Below are 20182 nucleotides of genomic sequence, written 5' to 3'. Positions count from 1 at the left end.
ATTATCCTATCTTCCGCCTCAGTTATTCTTCTGTTGGTTCCCTCCAGAGTGGTTTTGATCTCAGTTATTGCACTATTCATTATTGATTGACTCTTTTTATTTCTTCTAGGTCCTTGTTAAACATTTCTTGCATCTTCAATCCTTGTCTCCAGACTATCTGGAGACAGTTACTATCTGTAACTCCATTTTGTTTTCAAGATTTTGGATCATTTTTACTATCATTATTCTGAATTCTTTTTCAGGTGGACTCCCTATCTCCTCCTCTTTTTTTGGTTTGGTGGGCATTTATCATGTTCCTTTACCTGCTGAATATTTCTGTCTTTTCATCTTGTTTAGATTGCTGTGTTTGGGGTGGCCTTTCTGTATGTTGGAATTTTGTGGTTCCTCTGTATTGTGAGGTTCCTCTCTGTGGGTGGGGTTGGACGAGTGGCTTGTCAAGGTTTCCAGGTTAGGGAAGCTTGCGTGTGCGCTCTGGTGGGTGGAGCTATATCTCTTCTCTCTGGAGTGCAATGAAGTGTCCAGTAGTGAGTTTGGAGGCGTCTTATCGGCTTGGTGTGACTTTTGGCTGCCTGTATTTTAATGCTTACATTTATATCCCTGCATTGTTGGAGAATTTGCTTGGTATGTCTTGCTCTGGAACTTGTTGGCTCTTGGGTGGAGCTTGGTTTCAGTGTAGATATGGAGGCTTTTGGATGAGCTTTTGTTGATTAATGTTCCCTGGAGTCAGGAGTTTTCTGGTTTTCTCCAGTTTTGGATTTAAGCCTCCTGCCTCTGTTTTTTAGTCTTATTCTTAGAGGAGCCTCAAGATTTCTCCATTCATACCACGCCGATGATAAAACATCTAGGTTAATGGAGAAAAGATTCTCCACAGTGAGGGACACCCAGAGAGGTTCGTGGAGTTACTGCAGGAGAAGAGAAGAGGGAGGAGGGAGATAGGGATGATCGGGAGGAAAAGAGGGGAAAACAAAAGGGGAGAGAGCAATCTAGCCAGTAATCAATTCCCTATGTGCTCTCCACAGTCTGGAACACCCAGAGAGGTTCACAGAGTTCCACAGAGCAGAGAAGAGGGAGGAAGGAGTTAGAGGTGACCAGGAGAAGAAGAGGGGGAATCAAAAGGATAGAGCCAGATCTAGCCAGTAATCAGTTCCCTGTGTTCTCCACAGCCCAGAATACCCAACGAGATTCACAGAGTTGGGTAGAGAAGAGAAGGGTGAGGGAGGAGATAGAGGTGACCTGGGGGAGAAAAGGAGAGTCAAAAGAGAGAGAGGGCAATCAAGCCCTTAATCACACTTCTAAATAAAAATGGGTACTGAGGTTGGATTCTTAAAGGTACAAAATTGATAACGAATACCAAAAAGCAAGCGATTGAAAATCTAGAGTAGAGGTTAGACTCTCAAAAATACAATACTAAAAAAACAAAACCAAATCACAAAATTTATAAAAAAAATATATGAAATTTGCTTTAATAATAGGGTCTTTGTTTTCAAGGTAATAGTAGGTTATAAAAATGAAAATTAAAGGAGTAATAAAGAACTTAATAAAAAATCATAATGATAAAATAAATCTAGGAATTTTTCTGGAGCTGTTGAGGCCAGTGTGGGGTCAGTTCAGTTTCAGATAGTTCCTTGTTCCAGTTTTTACTTCTTCTCATGGTCTGTAGGCCCTTTCCAATGTAGTCGGTGCTAACTACAGGTTTTTAATCTGTTGCATCTGTCACTTCCAAAGCAGTTCCCTCTTCTTTGTTTATTTTGGCTTCCTCTGTTTGCAAGTCTCTTCAGTGTCTAATTTCCGCCCTAATTTCAACACATGGGGACGAAGGTAGTCACTTATTTAGGCTCACTTGTTCAGTTGTGCTGTGGGGAGGGTGGAATACTGCAAACAAACATCACTGGCGTGTGTGGGGAGTGCTCGCAGTGTCTGGGCCACACTGGGTTTGCCCCTGCTCACGGCGTGTGTGCTTTCCTGGTCTACACTGCTCAGGCCCCAGGTTGCTCTGCAGGGGAACTGTCTAAAGTGGGGCCTGGGTTGCATGCACTTCCCAGGTCTAAACTGCTCAGATTCAGGTTCTCGGGTGCTCCACAAAGGCACAGATTCATCTGGGCCTGCGTTTTGTGCCCTTCCCAGGTCCGAGCAGCTCAGGCGACCAGGTGATTAGCGAGTGCACTCTTCCCAGATGGGCGGTGCGTCTTATCACCTCCTTGGTCCCAGCCGCTCGGTTTCCTGGGTGCCCCGTGAGAGCACTGTCTCAGGTGTGCCGTGTGTCTCCTCTGGGCAGCTGATCTCTGGCTGTGGCCCTCCTGGCAGATGTCAACCATCCAGGATCCCAGGAACCTGGATGGTTAGCAACTTGGATGGATGGTTAGTTAACTTGGTTAGCAACTGGGAGCCTGCTCGTAGTTTGGTAGAGGATGCCATTTCTGGGGCCAAGATTGCCCCTCATCTTCTGGCTCTGGCTGTTGCCTGCCTGCCTCTCTGCCTCCAGCAGGGGATGAGCTGGTCTGCAGCCAGCTAGCTCTTCTCTGGTACTCACTCAGGCCTTTGTTCTGTGAGCGGGCCTGAGAGTGCCTTAGGTTAGAGCTTTTCGTGGGAAAGTTCTCTCTCTTTCTCTCTCCTTTTTCCTCCCTCTCTGGCTATCCCACAGTTTGGGTTGCTATCTCATGTTAGCTCCCTCAGATTGCCCTCAGGGCATTCAGGCCCGGTCCTTACCCTAAACAATGCAGCCTGCGCCTCCCTGTTCATCCCCTGCTTGCTGGTGGCGGATGTGGGTGTCTGGGCTACTTCTCCCCTGGGAGTTGTGGTTAGGCAGGTAATCTGTTGGTTTTTTTTTTTTTTTTCTCCCTTCCCGGGTATGTTGCCCTCTGAGATTCTAAAACTCCCCACAGACCCTCCGGTGAGAAGGTTTTCTGATGTTTGGAAACTTCTCCTCCTTCACTACTGCCTCCCCAGGATGGGTCTCCGTCGGTAACTCTCTTGCCTCTGTTTTTATCTTTTATATTTTGTCCTACCTCCTTTCGAAGACAGTGGGCTGCCTTTCTGGGTGCCTGGTGCTGTCCGCCAGCATTCAGAAGTTGTTTTGTCGAATTTGTTCAGTGTTCAAATGATCTTTTGATGAATTTGTCAGGGAGAAAATGGTTTCCCCTTCCTATTCCTCCTCTATCTTAGGACTGCCCCCCAGGTTACTTTTTGAAGCAGATGTGGGATTGACTTTTAGTGGAGAGTTGGACTGATTGCATATTGCCTTGAGTCAGATTCCACTGACTCCTTTGCTGCTACAGGCTGTCCTATGGCTCCTTCTGGCATTGCTGTGCCAGTCAGTGAGGAAATATAGACATTTGTATGACATCCTCTCAGGCTGAGTGTGTTAAGTTAGATTGTTTAACCCAAGTATATATGAAGAAGTCTGTAGGAGTTATGGGCAGAAGAGTGGATAGTCCAGGCCTTTGCCAGATAAATAGTTACCATTTAAACTTAAAGAGATGTTATTCTCTTCTTGTTTGTTTTTAAAATATATGTAGATAAATTTGTATATATCCTCTTTTAAACTAAATGTTAGCATACAACACACATACATACACACTTTACTTTTGATTTTAAAATAAGTATACTCACAAGAAGTTCCAAAATAGTACAGAGAAGTTCCTACATATCCTTCACTCAGTTTCGCCTGTTACATCTTACATAACTTTGACATTGACAAGTTGCTCAATCCTGTCTGACTCTTTGCGACCCTATGGACTGTAGTCTACCAGGCTCCTCTGTCCATGGGATTTTCCAGGCAAGAGTACTAGAGTGGGTTGCCATTTCCTTCTCCAGGGAATCTTCCTGATTGAGGGTTCAAACCCAGGTCTCCTGCACTGTAGGCAAACGCTTTACCATCTGAGCCACGAGGGAATCCACCCAGGTCTCCCACATTGCAGGTGGATTCTTTACCAGCTGAGCTACAAGGGAAGCCCTACATAACTTTAGGACAGTGCTAAAACCAGAAAATTGCCATTGCTGCAATATGTATGTGTAGTTCTGTGACATTTTATCATGTGTGTATTTGTGTAGTCATGACCATGGTCAAGATACAGTGCTGTTACAACACCACAAAGATTTTCCTCTGCTATCCACTTTATAGACATAGCAGCCCCTCTCCAGAAATCAGCACTAACCCCTGGTAGCCACTAAATGTTTTGTCTCTATAATTTTGTCATTTCAAGAATGTGTAACTGCAGTCCTACAGAATGTAACCTTTTGGGTTGACTTTTTCACTCAGCATGATGCCCTTGAAATCTATCCAAGTTGTTATTAATACATCTATCAATAATTTATTCCTTTATATTGCTGACTAATATTCATGGTATGGCTGTTCCATAATTTGTTGGGCCATTCATCCACTGAAAGATATTTGCATTGTTTCTGATTTTTGACTGTTATGTATGAAGCTGTGAACAATCATGTGCATTAATTCAGCTGTGTCAGGTCTTAGTTGTGACACGTGGGATCCTCATGGTGTCCCGGGAGGTCTTTGGTTGAGGTGCATGGACTGTCTAGTTGTGGCACGTGGACTCAGTCGTTTGGCACATGGACTTAACTACTCCATGGCTTATTGGGTCTTAAGTTCCTGACCAGGGATCAAACTCACATCTCCTGCATTGTGAGGCAAATTCTTAACCACTGGACCACCAGGGAAGTCCCTCGGGTACCTGTTTTTGGGTGAACATAAATTTTCATTTCTTTAGGATAAATGTGTTCAGAAATGTGATTGTTAGGCCATATATGAGTGTATGCTTAGTTTTTTTTTTTTTTTTTTTTTTTTTAAGAAACTGCCAAACTGTTTTCCAGAGTGTCTATACCTTTCTTTATTCTCACCAAGCTGCATGAGATCCAGTTTCTCTGTTCCTTGCCATCTTTTGATGTTGTCACACTTTTTTCTTTGAGCCCTTCCATTAGGTATGTAGTGATATCTCACTGTGGTTTTTATAATTCTCTAGTCGCCAGTATTGCAAATAATATGCTTATTTGCAATTTGTAAAAGAGAATTATTTGGTAAAATGTATCTTAGTATATTTTGCTCATTTTCTAATTGTAGTGTTTGTCTTTTTACTATTGAGTTTTGAGAATTAAAAAAAAAAGCATTTTCTGAAAGCTGGTTCTCTATCAGATAAATTTTCTTGACAACTTGAATGAGCTTGGAAGAAGGCCCTGAGTCCCCAATGAGAAAAAAAATCAAAGCTTCAGCTAACACTTTTATTTCAGCCTTGCAAGACCGTGAGAGGAAGACCCAGCTAACCCTGCTAGACCTGTAGAAACTATGAGATGCTAAATCTGTGTTATTTTAAGTCATTCAGTTTTGGTAATCCTGGAGTGCAATGCTGCCTTTATGGTTATGTAGATTAAGCAATCTGATTACTGGGGCTAGCATGTGAGTGTTAGGAAAGAAATGGGATCTCTCTGCTGCCGGCCATAGTGGGATGGTTGATTGTTGTCTGGATGCGGAGGCTTCCTGAGACCTAATGTTGTGCCTTTCTGGCTCTAGGCTGCTCACTGATTCAGTCTGTGGGCTGTTCTCCTTACTGGCAGGGGAAGAACCGTCTAGCTCAGTCGGTCACCCCGTGATGCAGAGGGGTGCTCTTCATGCTTGTTGATTGCTTACTTGTATTTTCTAGCCAGTGTTCCCAGTGGAGGGCTTCCCTGGTGCTTACCGAAAGACTATGTTTGCCAGTACAGGAGATGTGAGTTTGATCCCTGAGTTGGGAAAATCCCCTGGAGAAGGAAATAGCAACCCACTCCAGTATTCTTGCCTGGGCAATCTCATGGACAGAGGAGCCTGGCAGGCTATGGTCTATGGGGTCACAAAGGAGTTGGACACAACGTAGCTACTAAAACAACAAGAAATCCCCAGTATATGTATGTGTTCAGTTCAGTTCAGTTCAGTTGCTCAGTTGTGTCCAACTCTTTGCAACCCCATGAACCACAGCACGCCAGGCCTGCCTGTCCATCATCAACTCCTGGAGTCCACCCAAAGCCATGTCCATTGAGTCGGAGATGCCATCCAACCATTTCATCCTTTGTCGTCCCCTTCTCCTCCTGCCCTCAATCTTTCCCAGCATCAGCGTCTTTTCCAATGAGTCAGCTCTTTGCATCAGGTGGCAAAAGTATTGGAGTTTCAACTTTAACATCAGGCCCTTCAATGAACACCCAGGACTGATCTCCTTTAGGATGGACTGGTTGGACCTCCTTGCAGTTCAAGGGACTTTCAAGAGTCTTCTGCAACTTTCACATCCATACATGACCATGGAAAAACCACAGCCTTGACTAGATGGACCTTTGTTGGCAAAGTAATGTCTCTGCTTTTTAACATGCTGTCTAGGTTGGTCATAACTTTCCTGCCAAGGAGCAAGTGTCTTTTAATTTCATTGCTGCAGTCACCATCCGCAGTGATTTTGGAGCCCAGAAAAATAAAGTCAGCCACTGTTTCCCCATCTATTTGCCATGAAGTGATGGGACCGGATGCCATGATCTTAGTTTTCTGAATGTTGAGCTTTAAACCAACTTTTTCACTCTCCTCTTCCACTTTCATTAAGAGGCTCTTTAGTTCTTCTTCACTTTCTGCCATAAGGGTGGTGTCATCTGCATATCTGAGGTGATTGATATTTCTCCTGGCAATCTTGATTCCAGCTTGTGCTTCCTCCAGCCCAGCATTTCTCATAATGTACTCTGCATATAAGTTAAATAAGCAGGGTGACAATATACAGCCTTGATGTACTCCTTTTCCTATTTGGAACCAGTCTGTTGTTCCATGTCCAGTTCTAACTGTTGCTTCCTGACCTGCATATAGATTTCTCAAGAGGCAGTCCAGGTGGTCTGGTAGTCCCATCTCTTAAAGAATTTTCCACAGTTTATTGTGATCCACACAGTCAAAGGCTTTGGCATAGACAATAAAGCAGAAATAGATGTTTTTCCTGAACTCTCTTGCTTTTTCGACGATCCAGTAGATGTTGACAATTTGATCTCTGGTTCCTCTGCCTTTTGTATGTGTTTATATTTTTATCCTTGTGACACTATTAAATAAGCTCTATAACATAAAACAAAGAAAAATGGAAAATTTTAAAGATATGATTTTAAAGGATTTTTGAAAGAAAGATGAAAATGTTAATATAAAAAAAAGTTAATATAAAAACTATGGCAACATAAGAAAGATCAGCAGTTGCCAGGGGTTGAGGAGGAGGGAGGAATGAATAAGCACAGAGGAGTTTAGGTCAGTGAAACTGGTGCTCTGTTCCACCTACAGTGATGGGTACATGTCATTATACATTTGTCCAAACTCACAGAATGTATAACACCAAGAGTCAACATTAATGTAAGCTATGGGTTTTGGGTGATGATGTGTCAGTATAGGTTCATTGATTATAGCGTATGTACCACTCTGGTAAAGGATGTTTTGGTTTTGTCGGGGCTGGGGTTATATGAGAAATTCTATACTTCCCACTCACTTTTTCTGTGATCCTAAAAATGCTCTAAAAAATAAAGTTATTCAAAGAACTAAATATAATGTGAAATCTGTATATGGAAGTCTTCAGTTTTTTTTTTTTTTTTCCCATTTTAACTCACTTTGGAGACTGAATACATCTCAGTGGGTATACAAGACAATGGACTCTTCCTATTTTATTTTATAAAATAAGAGATAAAATTTTTGGTCTTTGATATAGATTGGCACTGGTCATCACTTGGTCCATTTTTTAAGCATTAATATTTCCTGTCAGTTATGTTGGGAAAAGGTGGAAGGATTTTGCAGTGCAACAGGGCTGAGAATAGTGTCTTCACTCGTGTATTTACTTTCTTTGCACTTCACCATGAACTGTTGTGTACTCTGTATGGTTAAGTAGTTTATGCACTAAATTATTGTACATAGTGTAGTCTTTACAGTAGTTTACAATGAGTTGAGAGGTAGTCTTTAAAATCTTCTATATGAAGTTTGCTAGTTTTCTTGTGACAAAGTAGTTCAAAGTCCTTTTGAACTTGAGTGAATTATGGCACTTTTCTATAAAATAAAGAGAAAAGATCCCAATCTGTAGACCTTTTCTTTGATGGCAAGTGACTATCAAAAGCATATCTAGAAAAATTTTTGAAGGAACTTAAGACAAAATACATTCTGTCACAACAGATTAAAAAAAAAAAACTGACTGCTTTATTGAAGGAGTTTTATGTAGCATTATGAAAATAGCTGTTTGGAAGTGTTTCTGGAATTTTGGAATTTTCCTAAAAATGATCTAAATCTGTAAAAATTCATTTATATATAGACATAAAAAAATCTATTCAAATTTTTGTTAAAAGTATAAAATGTATTTAAATATAAAATGCAATTATGAAGATATAAAAGTAGGACATATAGTAGTGTAAAGAACAATTGATTCCAGAAAGTTGGAAGTTTTCTAGCCAAAATTCCAATCAAAACATTGTTTACTTGATAGATAGGATTGAAGCATGCATGTCATGATTTAATAAACACAATCACTGGTGTACTTCCACCAGGAACATATTCCCTCTTTATCATGCATTGCAGGAGTAGTGAGGGTGAGGACTCTGTATTAGACTTCCAAATTGCTATAGAGGTTTCCCCTCTACCTGAAAGCAGAGTATTCCTATGAAACCTGTCATAAGCTGAAATGGCAATAAGTGAAGGAGCAGTTATCGGAGGCCCCATCTTGCTAATGAATCAACAAAATTAATGGAGACAAAGCACAGATGCTCACACATACAGCACAAGGCTATGTGGGGTGAGATGCTAAGAGTAGTTCCCGGGGAAGGAGCTTAGAGGGTCACTCTTACAATTCAGGGTGAATGCTGCCTCCAAATGGGCTCCCTGCAAAACAAACACCTGATGTTTTTGCATTTTGACTTTTTTAAAGGTGAAAACAAAAATCCTTTTCAAGTTTCTTTCAGTTAGCGCAAACAGGTACTAATGCAGGTGAAGTGAAAGGGAAATGTCATAAGGCAAACTTTCGAAGAATGGGGGATAACCTGTATCGCCTAAAAGTTATACTAGATTTTTAAAGTTGTAAAGCATACCCAACCATGTTTCTTGCTAAAGTCATTAGTTACAACATTTTGTTGAGCCTAAGGGGTTTCATACTGTTAAAGCCAAGTTAAGTCCCTCTCCTACTTCTCATGGCTGTTTATGCGTAGCTTCAAGTCCACTTGTAGCTGGATACATCTTTGTAGGAGTGTTTTCTTGTGTGTTTTTTTCTTTCTCAAAAATTTTGTTTCTGGCCCCTTCTACTTTCTATTCCTTATTGATTCCTAAGGATTCGTGTTGGCTGAAAGCAGTCTTATCAGCTTTGATGCCTGCACATGCACACACACATACCCACATAATTCCATGTGGTAAAGCAAAGAGGTGGAAGGCAGTCTCCCATCCCAATCAAGTCTTTCCTACACAACCTTGTACAGGAATGTCATGAAGAACCACATATTTAGGGCCAGGGCCAGAAACCAGACATCCAGACTAAAGAGTCTGTTTCTGGATCTTAGACTGGCTCTTGACTGGGGAACATAGTTGCTATTTGCAAACTACTAGTAACAGACCCTTTAACCCTCATTCTCTGCTGCATCTCTACATTTGTAAAGTATTAGAATGAAAGTAAATCAACTAAATGAGCAACCCTACAGCCTAACTCTTTAATAATAAAGAAAATAATTTTCCTTTAATTCCAGGTGCCAAGGAATAAAATTTGATAGTAAAAACTATGAGAATGTTATCATTATAGGACTTTCTTTCTTAGGAAGACATCTTAAATAGTAACATTCATTGGCACTAGTGGTAAAGAACCCACCTGCCAATGCAGGAGACATGAGAGACAGGGGTTTGATCCCTGGGTTGGGAAGATCCTTGGAGGAGAGCTGGGCAACCCACTCCAGTACTCTTGCCTGGAGAATCCCATGGACAGAGGAGCCTGGAGGGCTATAGTCCATGGGGTTGCAGAGTTGGACACAATAAAGCAATTTAGCACACATGGATATGAACACATGCACAACTTTTATTTTATTATTTAAAAAATTTTATTGGAGTATAGTTCACTTACAATATTGTGTGAGTTTCTGCTGCACAGCAAAGTGAATCAATTATACACATACGTATGTCCACTCTTTTGTAGATTCTTTTTCCAGATAGGGTATCACAGAGTATTGAATAGAGTTCTCTCTGCTATACAGTAGGTCCTTATTAGTTATCTGTTTTATATATAGTAGTGTGTATATGTCAATCCCAATCTCCCAATTCATCCCTCCCCTGTTATCCCCTGGGTCATAGCAAACACCCTCTTCCAACAACACAAGAGAAGACTCTACACATGGAGATCACCAGATGGTCAACACCGAAATCAGATTGATTATATTCTTTGCAGCCAAAGATGGAGAAGCTCTATACAGTCAGCAAAAACAAGACTGGGGGCTGACTGTGGCTCAGATCATGAATTCCTTACTGCCAAATTCAGACTTAAACTGAAGAAAGTAGGGATAACCACTAGACCATTCAGGTATGACCTAAATCAATCCCTTATGACTGCACAGTGGAAGTGAGAAAAGATTTAAGGGACTAGATCTGATAGAGGGAGAGCCTGATGAACTGTGGATGGAGGTTCACGACATTGTACAGGAGACAGGGATCAAGACCATCCCCATGGAAAAGAAATGCAAAAAGGTAAAATGGTTGTCTGAGGAGGCCTTACAAATAGCTGTGAAAAGAAGAGAAGTGAAAAGCAAAGGAAAAAAGGAAAGATATTCCCATCTGAATGCAGAGTTCCAAAGAATAGCCAGGAGAGATAAGAAAGCCTTTCTCAGCGATCAGTGCAAAGAAATAGAGGAAAACAACAGAATGGGAAAGACTAGAGAGCTCTTCAAGGAAATTAGAGTTACCAAGGGAACATTTCATGCAAAAATGGTCTCAGTAAAGGACCGAAATGGTATGGACCTAACAGAAGCAGAAGATATTAAGAAGAGGTGGCAAGACTACACCAAAGAACTGTACACAAAACATCTTCATGACCCAGATAGTCACAATGGTGTGATCACTCACCTATAGCCAGACATCCTGGAATGTGAAGTCAAGTGGGCCTTAGAAAGCATCACTACGAACAAAGCTAGTGGATGTGATGGAATTCCAGTTGAGCTATTTCAAATCCTGAAAGATGATGCTGTGAAAGTCCTGCACTCAATATACCAGCAACTTTGGAGAACTCAGCAGTGGACACAGGACTGGTAAAGGTCAGTTCTCATTCTAATCCCTAAGAAAGACAATCCCAAAGAATGCTCAAACTACTGCACAATTGCACTCATCTCACACACTAGTAGAGTAATGCTCAAAATTCTCCAAGCCAGGCTTCAGCAATATGTGAACCAAAAACTTCCAGATGTTCAAGCTGGTTTTAGAAAAGGCAGAGAAACCAGAGATCAAATTGCCAATATCCGCTGGATCATTGAAAAAGCAAGAGAGTTCCAGAAAAACATCTATTTCTGCTTTATTGACTATGCCAAAGCCTTTGACTGTGTGGATCACAATAAACTGTGGAAAATTCTGAAGGAGATTGGAGTACCAGACCACCTGACCTGCCTCTTGAGAAATCTATATGCAGGTCAGGAAGCAACAATTAGAACTGGACATGGAACAACGGACTGGTTCCAAATAGGAAAAGGAGTATGTCAAGGCTGTATATTGTCACCCTGCTTATTTAACTTATATGAAGAGTACATCATGAGAAATGCTAGGCTGGAGGAAGCACAAGCTGGAATCAAGATTACTAGGAGAAATATCAATAATCTCAGATATGCAGATGACACCACCCTTATGACAGAAAGTGAAGAGGAACTAAAAAGCCTCTTGATGAAAGTGAAAGAGGAGATTTTAAAAGTTGGCTTAAAGCTTAACATTCAGAAAACTAAGGTCATGGCATCTGGTCCCATTACCTCATGGGAAATATATGGGGAGACAGTGGAAACGGTGTCAGACTATTTTTCTGGCCTCCAAAATCACTGCAGATGGTGACTGCAGTCAAGAAATTAAAAGATGCTTACTCCTTGGAAGGAAAGTTATGACCAATCTAGATAGCATATTAAAAAGCAGAGACATTACTTTGCCAACAAAGGTCCATCTAGTCAAGGTTAGGGTTTTTCCAGTAATCATGTATGGATGTGAGAGTTGAACTGTGAAGAAAGCTGAGTGCCGAAAAATTGATGCTTTTAAACTGTGGTGTTGGAGAAGACTCTTGAGAGTCCCTTGGACTGCCAGGAGATCCAACCAATCCATCCTAAAGGAGATCAGTCCTGGTTGTTCATTGGAAGAACTGATGCTGAATCTGAAACTCCAATACTTTGGCCACCTCATGGGAAAAGTTGATTCATTGGAAAAGACCCTGATGCTGGGAGGGATTGGGGGCAGGAGGAGAAGGGGACAACAGAGGATGAGATGGCTGGATGACATCCCCAACTCGATGGGCATGAGTTTGAGTAAACTCTGGGAGTTTGTGATGGACATGGAGGCCTGGCGTGCTGCGATTCATGGGGTCGCAGAGAGTAGGACATGACTGAGTGACTGAACTGAACTGAACTGAAACATAAATTTGTTTTCTGTATCTGCAACTTTATTTCTATTTTGTAGATAAGGTATTTGTACCCTATTTTTTAGGTTCCCCGTATAAGCATTATCATACGATGTTTGTCTTTCTCTGTTTGACTTCACTCAGTATGAGGATTGCTAGGTCCATTTGTATTTTGGCAAATGGCATTACTTTATTCTTTTTATAAAAATTTATTTATTTTTTAACTGAAGGAAAATTACTTTACAGAATTTTGTTGTTTTCTGTCAAACCTCAACATAAATCAACCATAGGTATGTTTCTTTAAATGGTAACTTTTACTCTCAATGAGACATTTTGTTGTTAGGAAGTAAACATTCATTAGCCTTTAGTATTCTTTATGTTTGAAAAAAAATAATATATTCAATATGTATAGAATATCCTATATTTAAAATACTTATGCCCAATAATACCCCTCATAAATAGAGTCTTTCTTTTATGAGTTAAAATAGTAATTTTCCTAATACCACTGTCATTATTATAGCTAACATTATTATAGCTAACATTTACCTGAGTGTTTGTCGTGTGCCAGATACTTACTGTCTGTTCATGTATTAAATTCATTTACTCCCCCCCCACACACATAATCTTTGTGAGGTAGGACTCATTTTCCCTATTTTATGGAGATATATTGTTTTCACATATTTGATTTATCTGGTGTATCTGTTTTATATGGTTTATTTACATAGTATATAGAAATGAAATATACCCATAATTGCATAATTTAAAGTAAAATGTCAGGTTCTTGCAGCCCAAATACTTACTTCAAAATATAAATAGAAAATTTACCATTCTGTTGGGATCTCAGCCTTATGACATTTTTCACTAATTGCTCCTTCTAGCATCAGCTTCCTAAGACTTCCACTTTCCCTGAAGTCTGATTTTGAAGTCAGTCAAAGCTACATAATGTGTACATAACAAGTTATATAAATAATATACTAGTACAAATGACAGTATCTCAGAATTATATTTATTCTAAAACATTTATTCCTTAAAAGAGATGTGAAATTTTATGTTTGTACTTTCTCATCTTGTTATGCTGATTATAAACACAATAGATTATCTCTAAATCAAAAATTCATTTGAATCAGTTCTAATGAGATGGATGAAACTGGAGCCCATTATACAGAGTGAAGTAAGTCAGAAAGATAAAGAACATTACAGTATACTAACACATATATACGGAATTTAGATAGATGGTGGCGATAACCCTATATGCAAAACAGAAAAAGAGACACAGAAATACAGAACAGACTTTTGAACTCTGGGGGAGAACGTGAGGGTGGGATGTTTTGAAAGAACAGCATGTATATTATCTATGGTGAAACGGACCACCAGCCCAGGTGGGATGCATGAGTCAAGTGCTCGGGCCTGGTGCACTGGGAGGACCCTGAGGAGTCGGGTGGGGAGGGAGGTGGGAGGGGGGATCGGGATGGGGAATACATGTAATTATATGGCTGATTCATGTCAATGTATGACAAAACCCACTGAAATGTTGTAAAGTGATTGGCCTCCAACTAATAAAATAATATTAAAAAAAACAAAAAAAAAAAAAAACAAAACAAAACAAAAAAAGCCTGTTTTTGTCCAGAAACTGCTTTTTGTTCTGTTTCTCATGTAACTATATAAAGCCCACTGAGATTCATATCTCATGGCATGGTGTAGTCAAAATCCCAAGGGCTAAAGATGACATGGAATAAATTCTCAAATGCTGGGCATGCTGTTCACAGCATCATGCTGCTCTGTCATTGTTTCCTATTGTAAAAAGGGGTGATGTTTTAATCCAGAGCGAGGAGTGCTGTGAAGGGCTAGACTTTAGGAGACTGATAGAGAGGTCATTAGATGTTCACTTCCTCCTCCTCCCACCCCCTCACTTGATTCCGACTGCCATTTCCATTTCTTCTACCAAGTTGGTACCTTTCTTTTATACTAAAAAGTTGGATTTTTTCCCCCTGGCCTCCTTTATAACATAGTTTGAATCACTTTTTAATACTGGAAGTTAACGTTCTTTATTCTTCAAAAGAGCTGTGGTGTCTTTGAATAGCTCTGCCATTTCGTTGATACTCCTCCCCGCCTTTCAATTCTGAAGGAGGTTTTCATTTTAGAAGCATGTAGTATATTTTACATGCACTAGTTCCATGAAACATACTTTCTATATTGATCACTGTACCTTTGCCACTCTGAAAAAATACCCTACACAGTGTTATATGCTTTTGTCTCTCACATGAAGTACTGCTTTAATGATTTTAAATGCTAAAGATTCTGAATCTTAAGCAAAAAGTAGGATTATTATTCTATTCTTTTTAATGTTGTAAAGAAGTAATATGTGGTTTCTCTTAATACTGCCCCAAATTTTAGAATTTAGTTATTAAAAGTAGATCAAGGAATGAGCCAAAATAATTACGACTTTTGTTCCATCTATCATATAATAATTCAGACATAACTTCTCAAAAAAGTATCTTATTTTTTAAAAAAGATTTGAAGGAATATCATTTATATTATATATTCCTTTTAGAATATCATGTATATGAGAATCCATGAGATGTATTTCTCCAAATTTAAGAAATAGGATAATTTTTCAAATGTTGAACTTCTTTATCTTTAAATGTTACAGGCTGGTTCCATTATGACTTACATTGAAATAATAATCCAGGAGCCTATTATTAATAGAATGGTACTTTCTTCTTTTTATTAAAAAGCATTTATGCAAGTTTTCATGCCTTTTTGATTCTTATATAACAAGAGCATATGTATATGAGCCCCCTATCACAGATGGTCTCATTAAAATCTTAATGGAGAATTTAAAATTAGAACAGTGGTAATAATACAATGAAATTCACTAGTTTACTGTTTTTTAGAGGGCTTTTTTTTATTTCTTTTTTACTTGAGAGGCAATGTAGTTGAAGGGTTAAGAGAATGGCTTTGTATTAGTTGAATGGTTAAGAGAATGACTTTGTATTAGATTTTTACCGATCTGATCCTTACAACAGTTTTAGAAATAAGCAAGAAAAGGACTCTTCTTCCCATTTTTATGGCGGGAGGAGGTGGAGACTCAGAAGATGACATTGACCCCACAGGACAAAGCTAAGTAAGAGGCAGTGTGAGGATCAGAAAAAAAAAATTAATATGACTTCTAATTCATGGTCTTGCATCTCAATGGAGATGAATGAATTTACAAAAGTGGAGAGAGACTCAGTGTAGGAAGAAGCATATGATTTTATAATTTCTGATTTTTATCTACTTTTGAAATCTAGGGAAATATTTTGTGTTAGCATTAGCCCTAATCTTACCTTGAAATGACTCAAGGTAAGAAATGTGAGATGTGAGAGGACATGTGAGATGTTCCCAGACATGACATTTGTACCATGCTTATTTCGTATTGGGCAACAGAATTCACTTTTGTGTACTCTGTCTTTTTATGCCGACAGCTATACTTTTGCTTCTTTTTCTGACTTTAAATAAAGTATGGTTAGCAGTTTATTAGGACACGACTAAAATGAGTTTGAGTAAACTCAGGGAGTTGGTGATGGACAGGGAGGCCTGGCGTGCTATGATTCATGGGGTTGCAAAGAGTCGGACATGACTGAGCGACTGAACTGAACTGAACTGAAAGCAACTTAGCGCACACACACAGTAATTTATTTGTTAGGGTGTTAATGTTATATTTTCCCAAGGCATTTTTTCCCCCAAGTTGAAAATGCCTGTTCAACTTGTGGCTTTTCCCCTTTTACAGACTTTTTCTTTTTTCCTTTTCTTTTCTTTCTTCCTCTCTTCCTCCTTCCTTCCAGTCAGTCATTCAGGCCATCCCTGAAGATACAAAGATAGTAGATTTGTGTGCCAAATCTAATAGTTTGGCACACCATCTGGTCTAGCTATCTTCTTGGTGTAGTGAATATAAACATGTAAACGAATGCATTTCTGTCAAAGCAATAAAAGAAAAATTGCATGCAAGCATGAGGGACCCACAGAGAACCAGAATAGAAGTTAACACTGCCTTTGGGCTCAAAAGAGGCTTCTTTAAAGAGATGGTTTCTGAACTGGGTTTTTGAGGGCAAATAGGCATTCGTTAGGCAAAAAGGTATGAATTTTAACAATTATACAAGTAACACCTACTTCTGTTTCTCAGACATTGCATGTGTTGTTTCTTACTTTTGTTCACCAGATTATTTCATATGCATATACCCAAATATCTAGTTTTGTAAAGCTCTCTCAAACCACTCTTCAGATTGAATATAATTTGGAAATTCTCAGACTGTCTACCATTGTTCTAAGTTGTTGCTGTGGTTGGAACATGGTTTTCTTATAAATAATATAACATTGTATTGGACATGTGTTTGAAATGTTTGATTTTACTTTACTGTACTTGAAGTATTTTGAAAGACTTAAAAAAACATATACTAGTATTCTTGGAATTAAAATTCACTATAGGTTCCTTTAGAAGCTAAAGTTTACAAAATATGATTACACTGTGATACAGAGACCCAACAATTCCCCCAAATATTACACTAAAGAGAAAGTATTATCAGTACTTGTTTATGTTATTTATTTTATTGTTTCTAGTATAATGCAAGGACATAATTATGCTTTTCTTACAACATAGGAATTATAATACTTACTCTTATTCACAGGATTATTTCAGCTTCTTTTGTTTCAAAGCACTTGCTTTTGAGGTGGATTGAAAATTATACTAAGCTTATTTCAAAATATCTTGCTTATATATCCATCTACTGTGTGTCTTAAGATTGAAATTTAGGTCAAATTACAACTTGAATTTAACTTTACAAAGAAAATAAGTGTGCCACCTTTAAAAACTGCATTCTAAATTTTAAGCACAATAGATCAAAGTACACCTTATTTAAATAAATACTCTGAAAAAGAAATCTCAATTATTTTCTCCCAAACTTTCTTAAAATAGTCACTGTTCTCAATGTAAAATGTGAGGTTTAGCTTTCTTATTTTAAAGGAAGATGAAAAGTTGTTTATTTTAAAATTTTAATGATTTTGCTTTCAAATTATGGAAATTCTCCTTTGGGGACAGCTTTATTTGAATTGTATGTGACACTATTTTTATTTCTTAAGGCTATGATTAAAAGTTTCATGGATGTGTACCAGCTTGCAAGTGCTAGAATTGCTACGTTAGAAAAGGAAATGACATCTCATCGAAGTCACATTGCAACCTTGAAATCAGAACTTCACACGGCTTGTTTACGTGAAAATGAAAGTTTACAATCAGTAAGTCCTACACTATGTTTTTCGTCTTTGAATCTTGGGTCTCGTTTACACTCATGTTTTTGTTGTTCATCAGATCACTCACGAATATATCTAGTTTAGAATAAGTGATCAGTCAAGCAGCATAAAATTACTAAGTGTGGAGAAAACTTTGAAGGAAGGAGAGCAATTAATTTTTGCGTTGTATCACGTATAAAGTATGCGTATTGTTATCCATGCTAAAACACTACGTCAGGATTCCTTTGTGTTTGGTGGTGCAGCTGACAGTTGGGTTTGGCAGTATGCATAGTTAAAGCTTTCAACTGTCTGAAGATTCAGTATGTCCCATTAAAGACAGAATATTATTAATTATGCGTATAACCAAAATGGTAATTAGAACATGTGATTATTCTCTGTAGAAAACTAGACTTATCCATAATACATGCCTAGCTAAAGATGCATGTTGTGATTCATCTATATGATTAAAATTCAGTTTCAGCAGTCATTTTATGTCTTAAAATTTTAGCCCATGATAAAATTTGGGCTCATTTAAGACCGAACACAATTTTTTTCCACTTGAAATACATGTTTGGGGAGTATAAAAAAGTGAATGTATTTCTGACATAAAGGAATAAAATATAATTTCAACTTTTTCCTCAAGAGCCAGATATGGTCAACAATGGGATTCAGAGGATTATCAATAATTGGAATGTCTTTTTTCCTTTTTTGGTTTGATTGGAATGGATCAAGGTGACTTGTAACGAAAAACAGTATCATTTTGCCATTCAGCTATTGACAAGTTTCAAATGATATATTCAACAGAAAAAGAGTTAACGTAAAGTAAATAGATGCATAGCTGTGGCTTAGTTATTCAGCTCCTTTGAGTAGTAGCTTAAGTGTCAGCATCCCAATGAAGCTTTGTGACCATGGTATTTGAAACTGCAAACACTAACCCTCCCTCACCCCACAGACTCATTCTCACCTCCTCTTGCTTGTCTATCTTCTACCTTCCTTGCTTTATTTTTTTTCACTATAGCACTGAGCAACTTACACATTTTGTGTTTTATTTATTTAGTGTTGTCTATTTTGCTACTTACCCTCATAGAATATAAGTTCCATAAAGTCAAGCAATTTGGGGTATTTTCTTCACAGCTGTAAAGGCACTCTAGTGCCAAGAACAGTCTGGCCCATAGTAGGTGCTCAGCAATTGATTATCGAATGAAGAGTTTCTAATACTTAATCCAGTAAATGAGCAAACTAGTCATTTGAGATCTGAGATGTGAATTCAGTTGAGTTCAATTTTTAAAATTACTTTGTTAATTTCTTAATGATTAAGTAGTAAATTAGACCTCAAATAAGAGAAGTTAAAATGAAGAGGAAACCTTCATAAAGATTTGTAGAAGCATTTGGAATTCATTCTAGTGTTTCTTTAAAACATATTTAGATTGCTTCCTGCTAGTTCTCTGATCCCATTGGTTAATATTATATTATACTATGTCAGCTTTGTTGGGTCTTACTGTTATTGATTGCTCGTTCTGTTATTCATATGAAAATAATTACTTATGTTTTGAGAAAGTTTGATAAGGTGGGATTATTTCCCAATGGACTCAAAACATTTTCTTTCTTTCCTTTTTTTTTTTTTTTTTTTTACCAATTATTAAGCTATTGATGTCTTAATGAAGGTCTGATTAATATACCTCATGATCATAATAAAGCTTCCCTTCTCAACTTTCTGAGAAGATTTACAGGGTATGCTCATCATCTTGCTTATAAGAAGAGGTTCACTTAGGCAATAATTCTCAGAATGGAATGTGTGTAGTGTGAACACTCCCACAAGGTTCTGATGTGTCCTAGGACACTGCTGCCTAATCCCGTGCTTCAGTGGGATATATGCTATCCAGTCTGTTCCCTGGATAGTTGAGGATCCCTGTTTTAAAAAGAATAATAAATAATAAACTATTCCCTGGATAGTTGAAGATCACTGTTTTGAAAAGAATAATAAATTTGTAATAATAAACAAATAATAATAAATTATTAAATTTGTAAATAATAAATTAATAATAATAAATTTGTAACTTCTATTTTTCAAGACAGTTTTCTGTGCATTTTCTGACTTCTTAAGAACTCTCTGAGGGAGGTTAATTTTTTAATTTCATAGATGAGAGGTGATCTAGTTTGGTAGATAAGAGCTTGGGCTTTGGAATTACATCCATTAGAAGCAGAGTCAAGTGTAAATAAGAGAAAACTTGAGTAACCACGTTTAAGACAATTATTTTCTCTCATACAGAGAGAAGTCTAGAAGTAGGTGGCTATTGTCGTTAGGTTAGTGGTTCAACTTCTATGTAATTTCTGTACCACTC

The 20182-nt window shown here is 38.3% G+C and overlaps 1 protein-coding gene across 6 annotated transcripts in view; it reads left to right on the top strand.

Moving 5' to 3' along the window:
* Window positions 1-20182, top strand: part of CCDC171 (coiled-coil domain containing 171) — a 314797-nt gene that overhangs the window by 246366 nt on the left and 48249 nt on the right. For all 6 annotated transcript variants that reach the window (XM_065908260.1, XM_065908262.1, XM_065908264.1 and 3 more), the window contains one exon: window positions 17694-17846. In XM_065908260.1, coding sequence (XP_065764332.1) covers window positions 17694-17846 — 153 coding nt within the window. The remainder of the gene's footprint in view (window positions 1-17693; window positions 17847-20182) is intronic.

The sequence above is a fragment of the Muntiacus reevesi genome, chromosome 17 (genome assembly GCF_963930625.1).
Source record: "Muntiacus reevesi chromosome 17, mMunRee1.1, whole genome shotgun sequence".
Classification (NCBI taxonomy): Eukaryota; Metazoa; Chordata; class Mammalia; order Artiodactyla; family Cervidae; genus Muntiacus; species Muntiacus reevesi.
The sequence above is the reverse complement of the archived record's forward strand: the minus strand, read 5'-3'. Positions and strand labels throughout refer to the sequence as shown.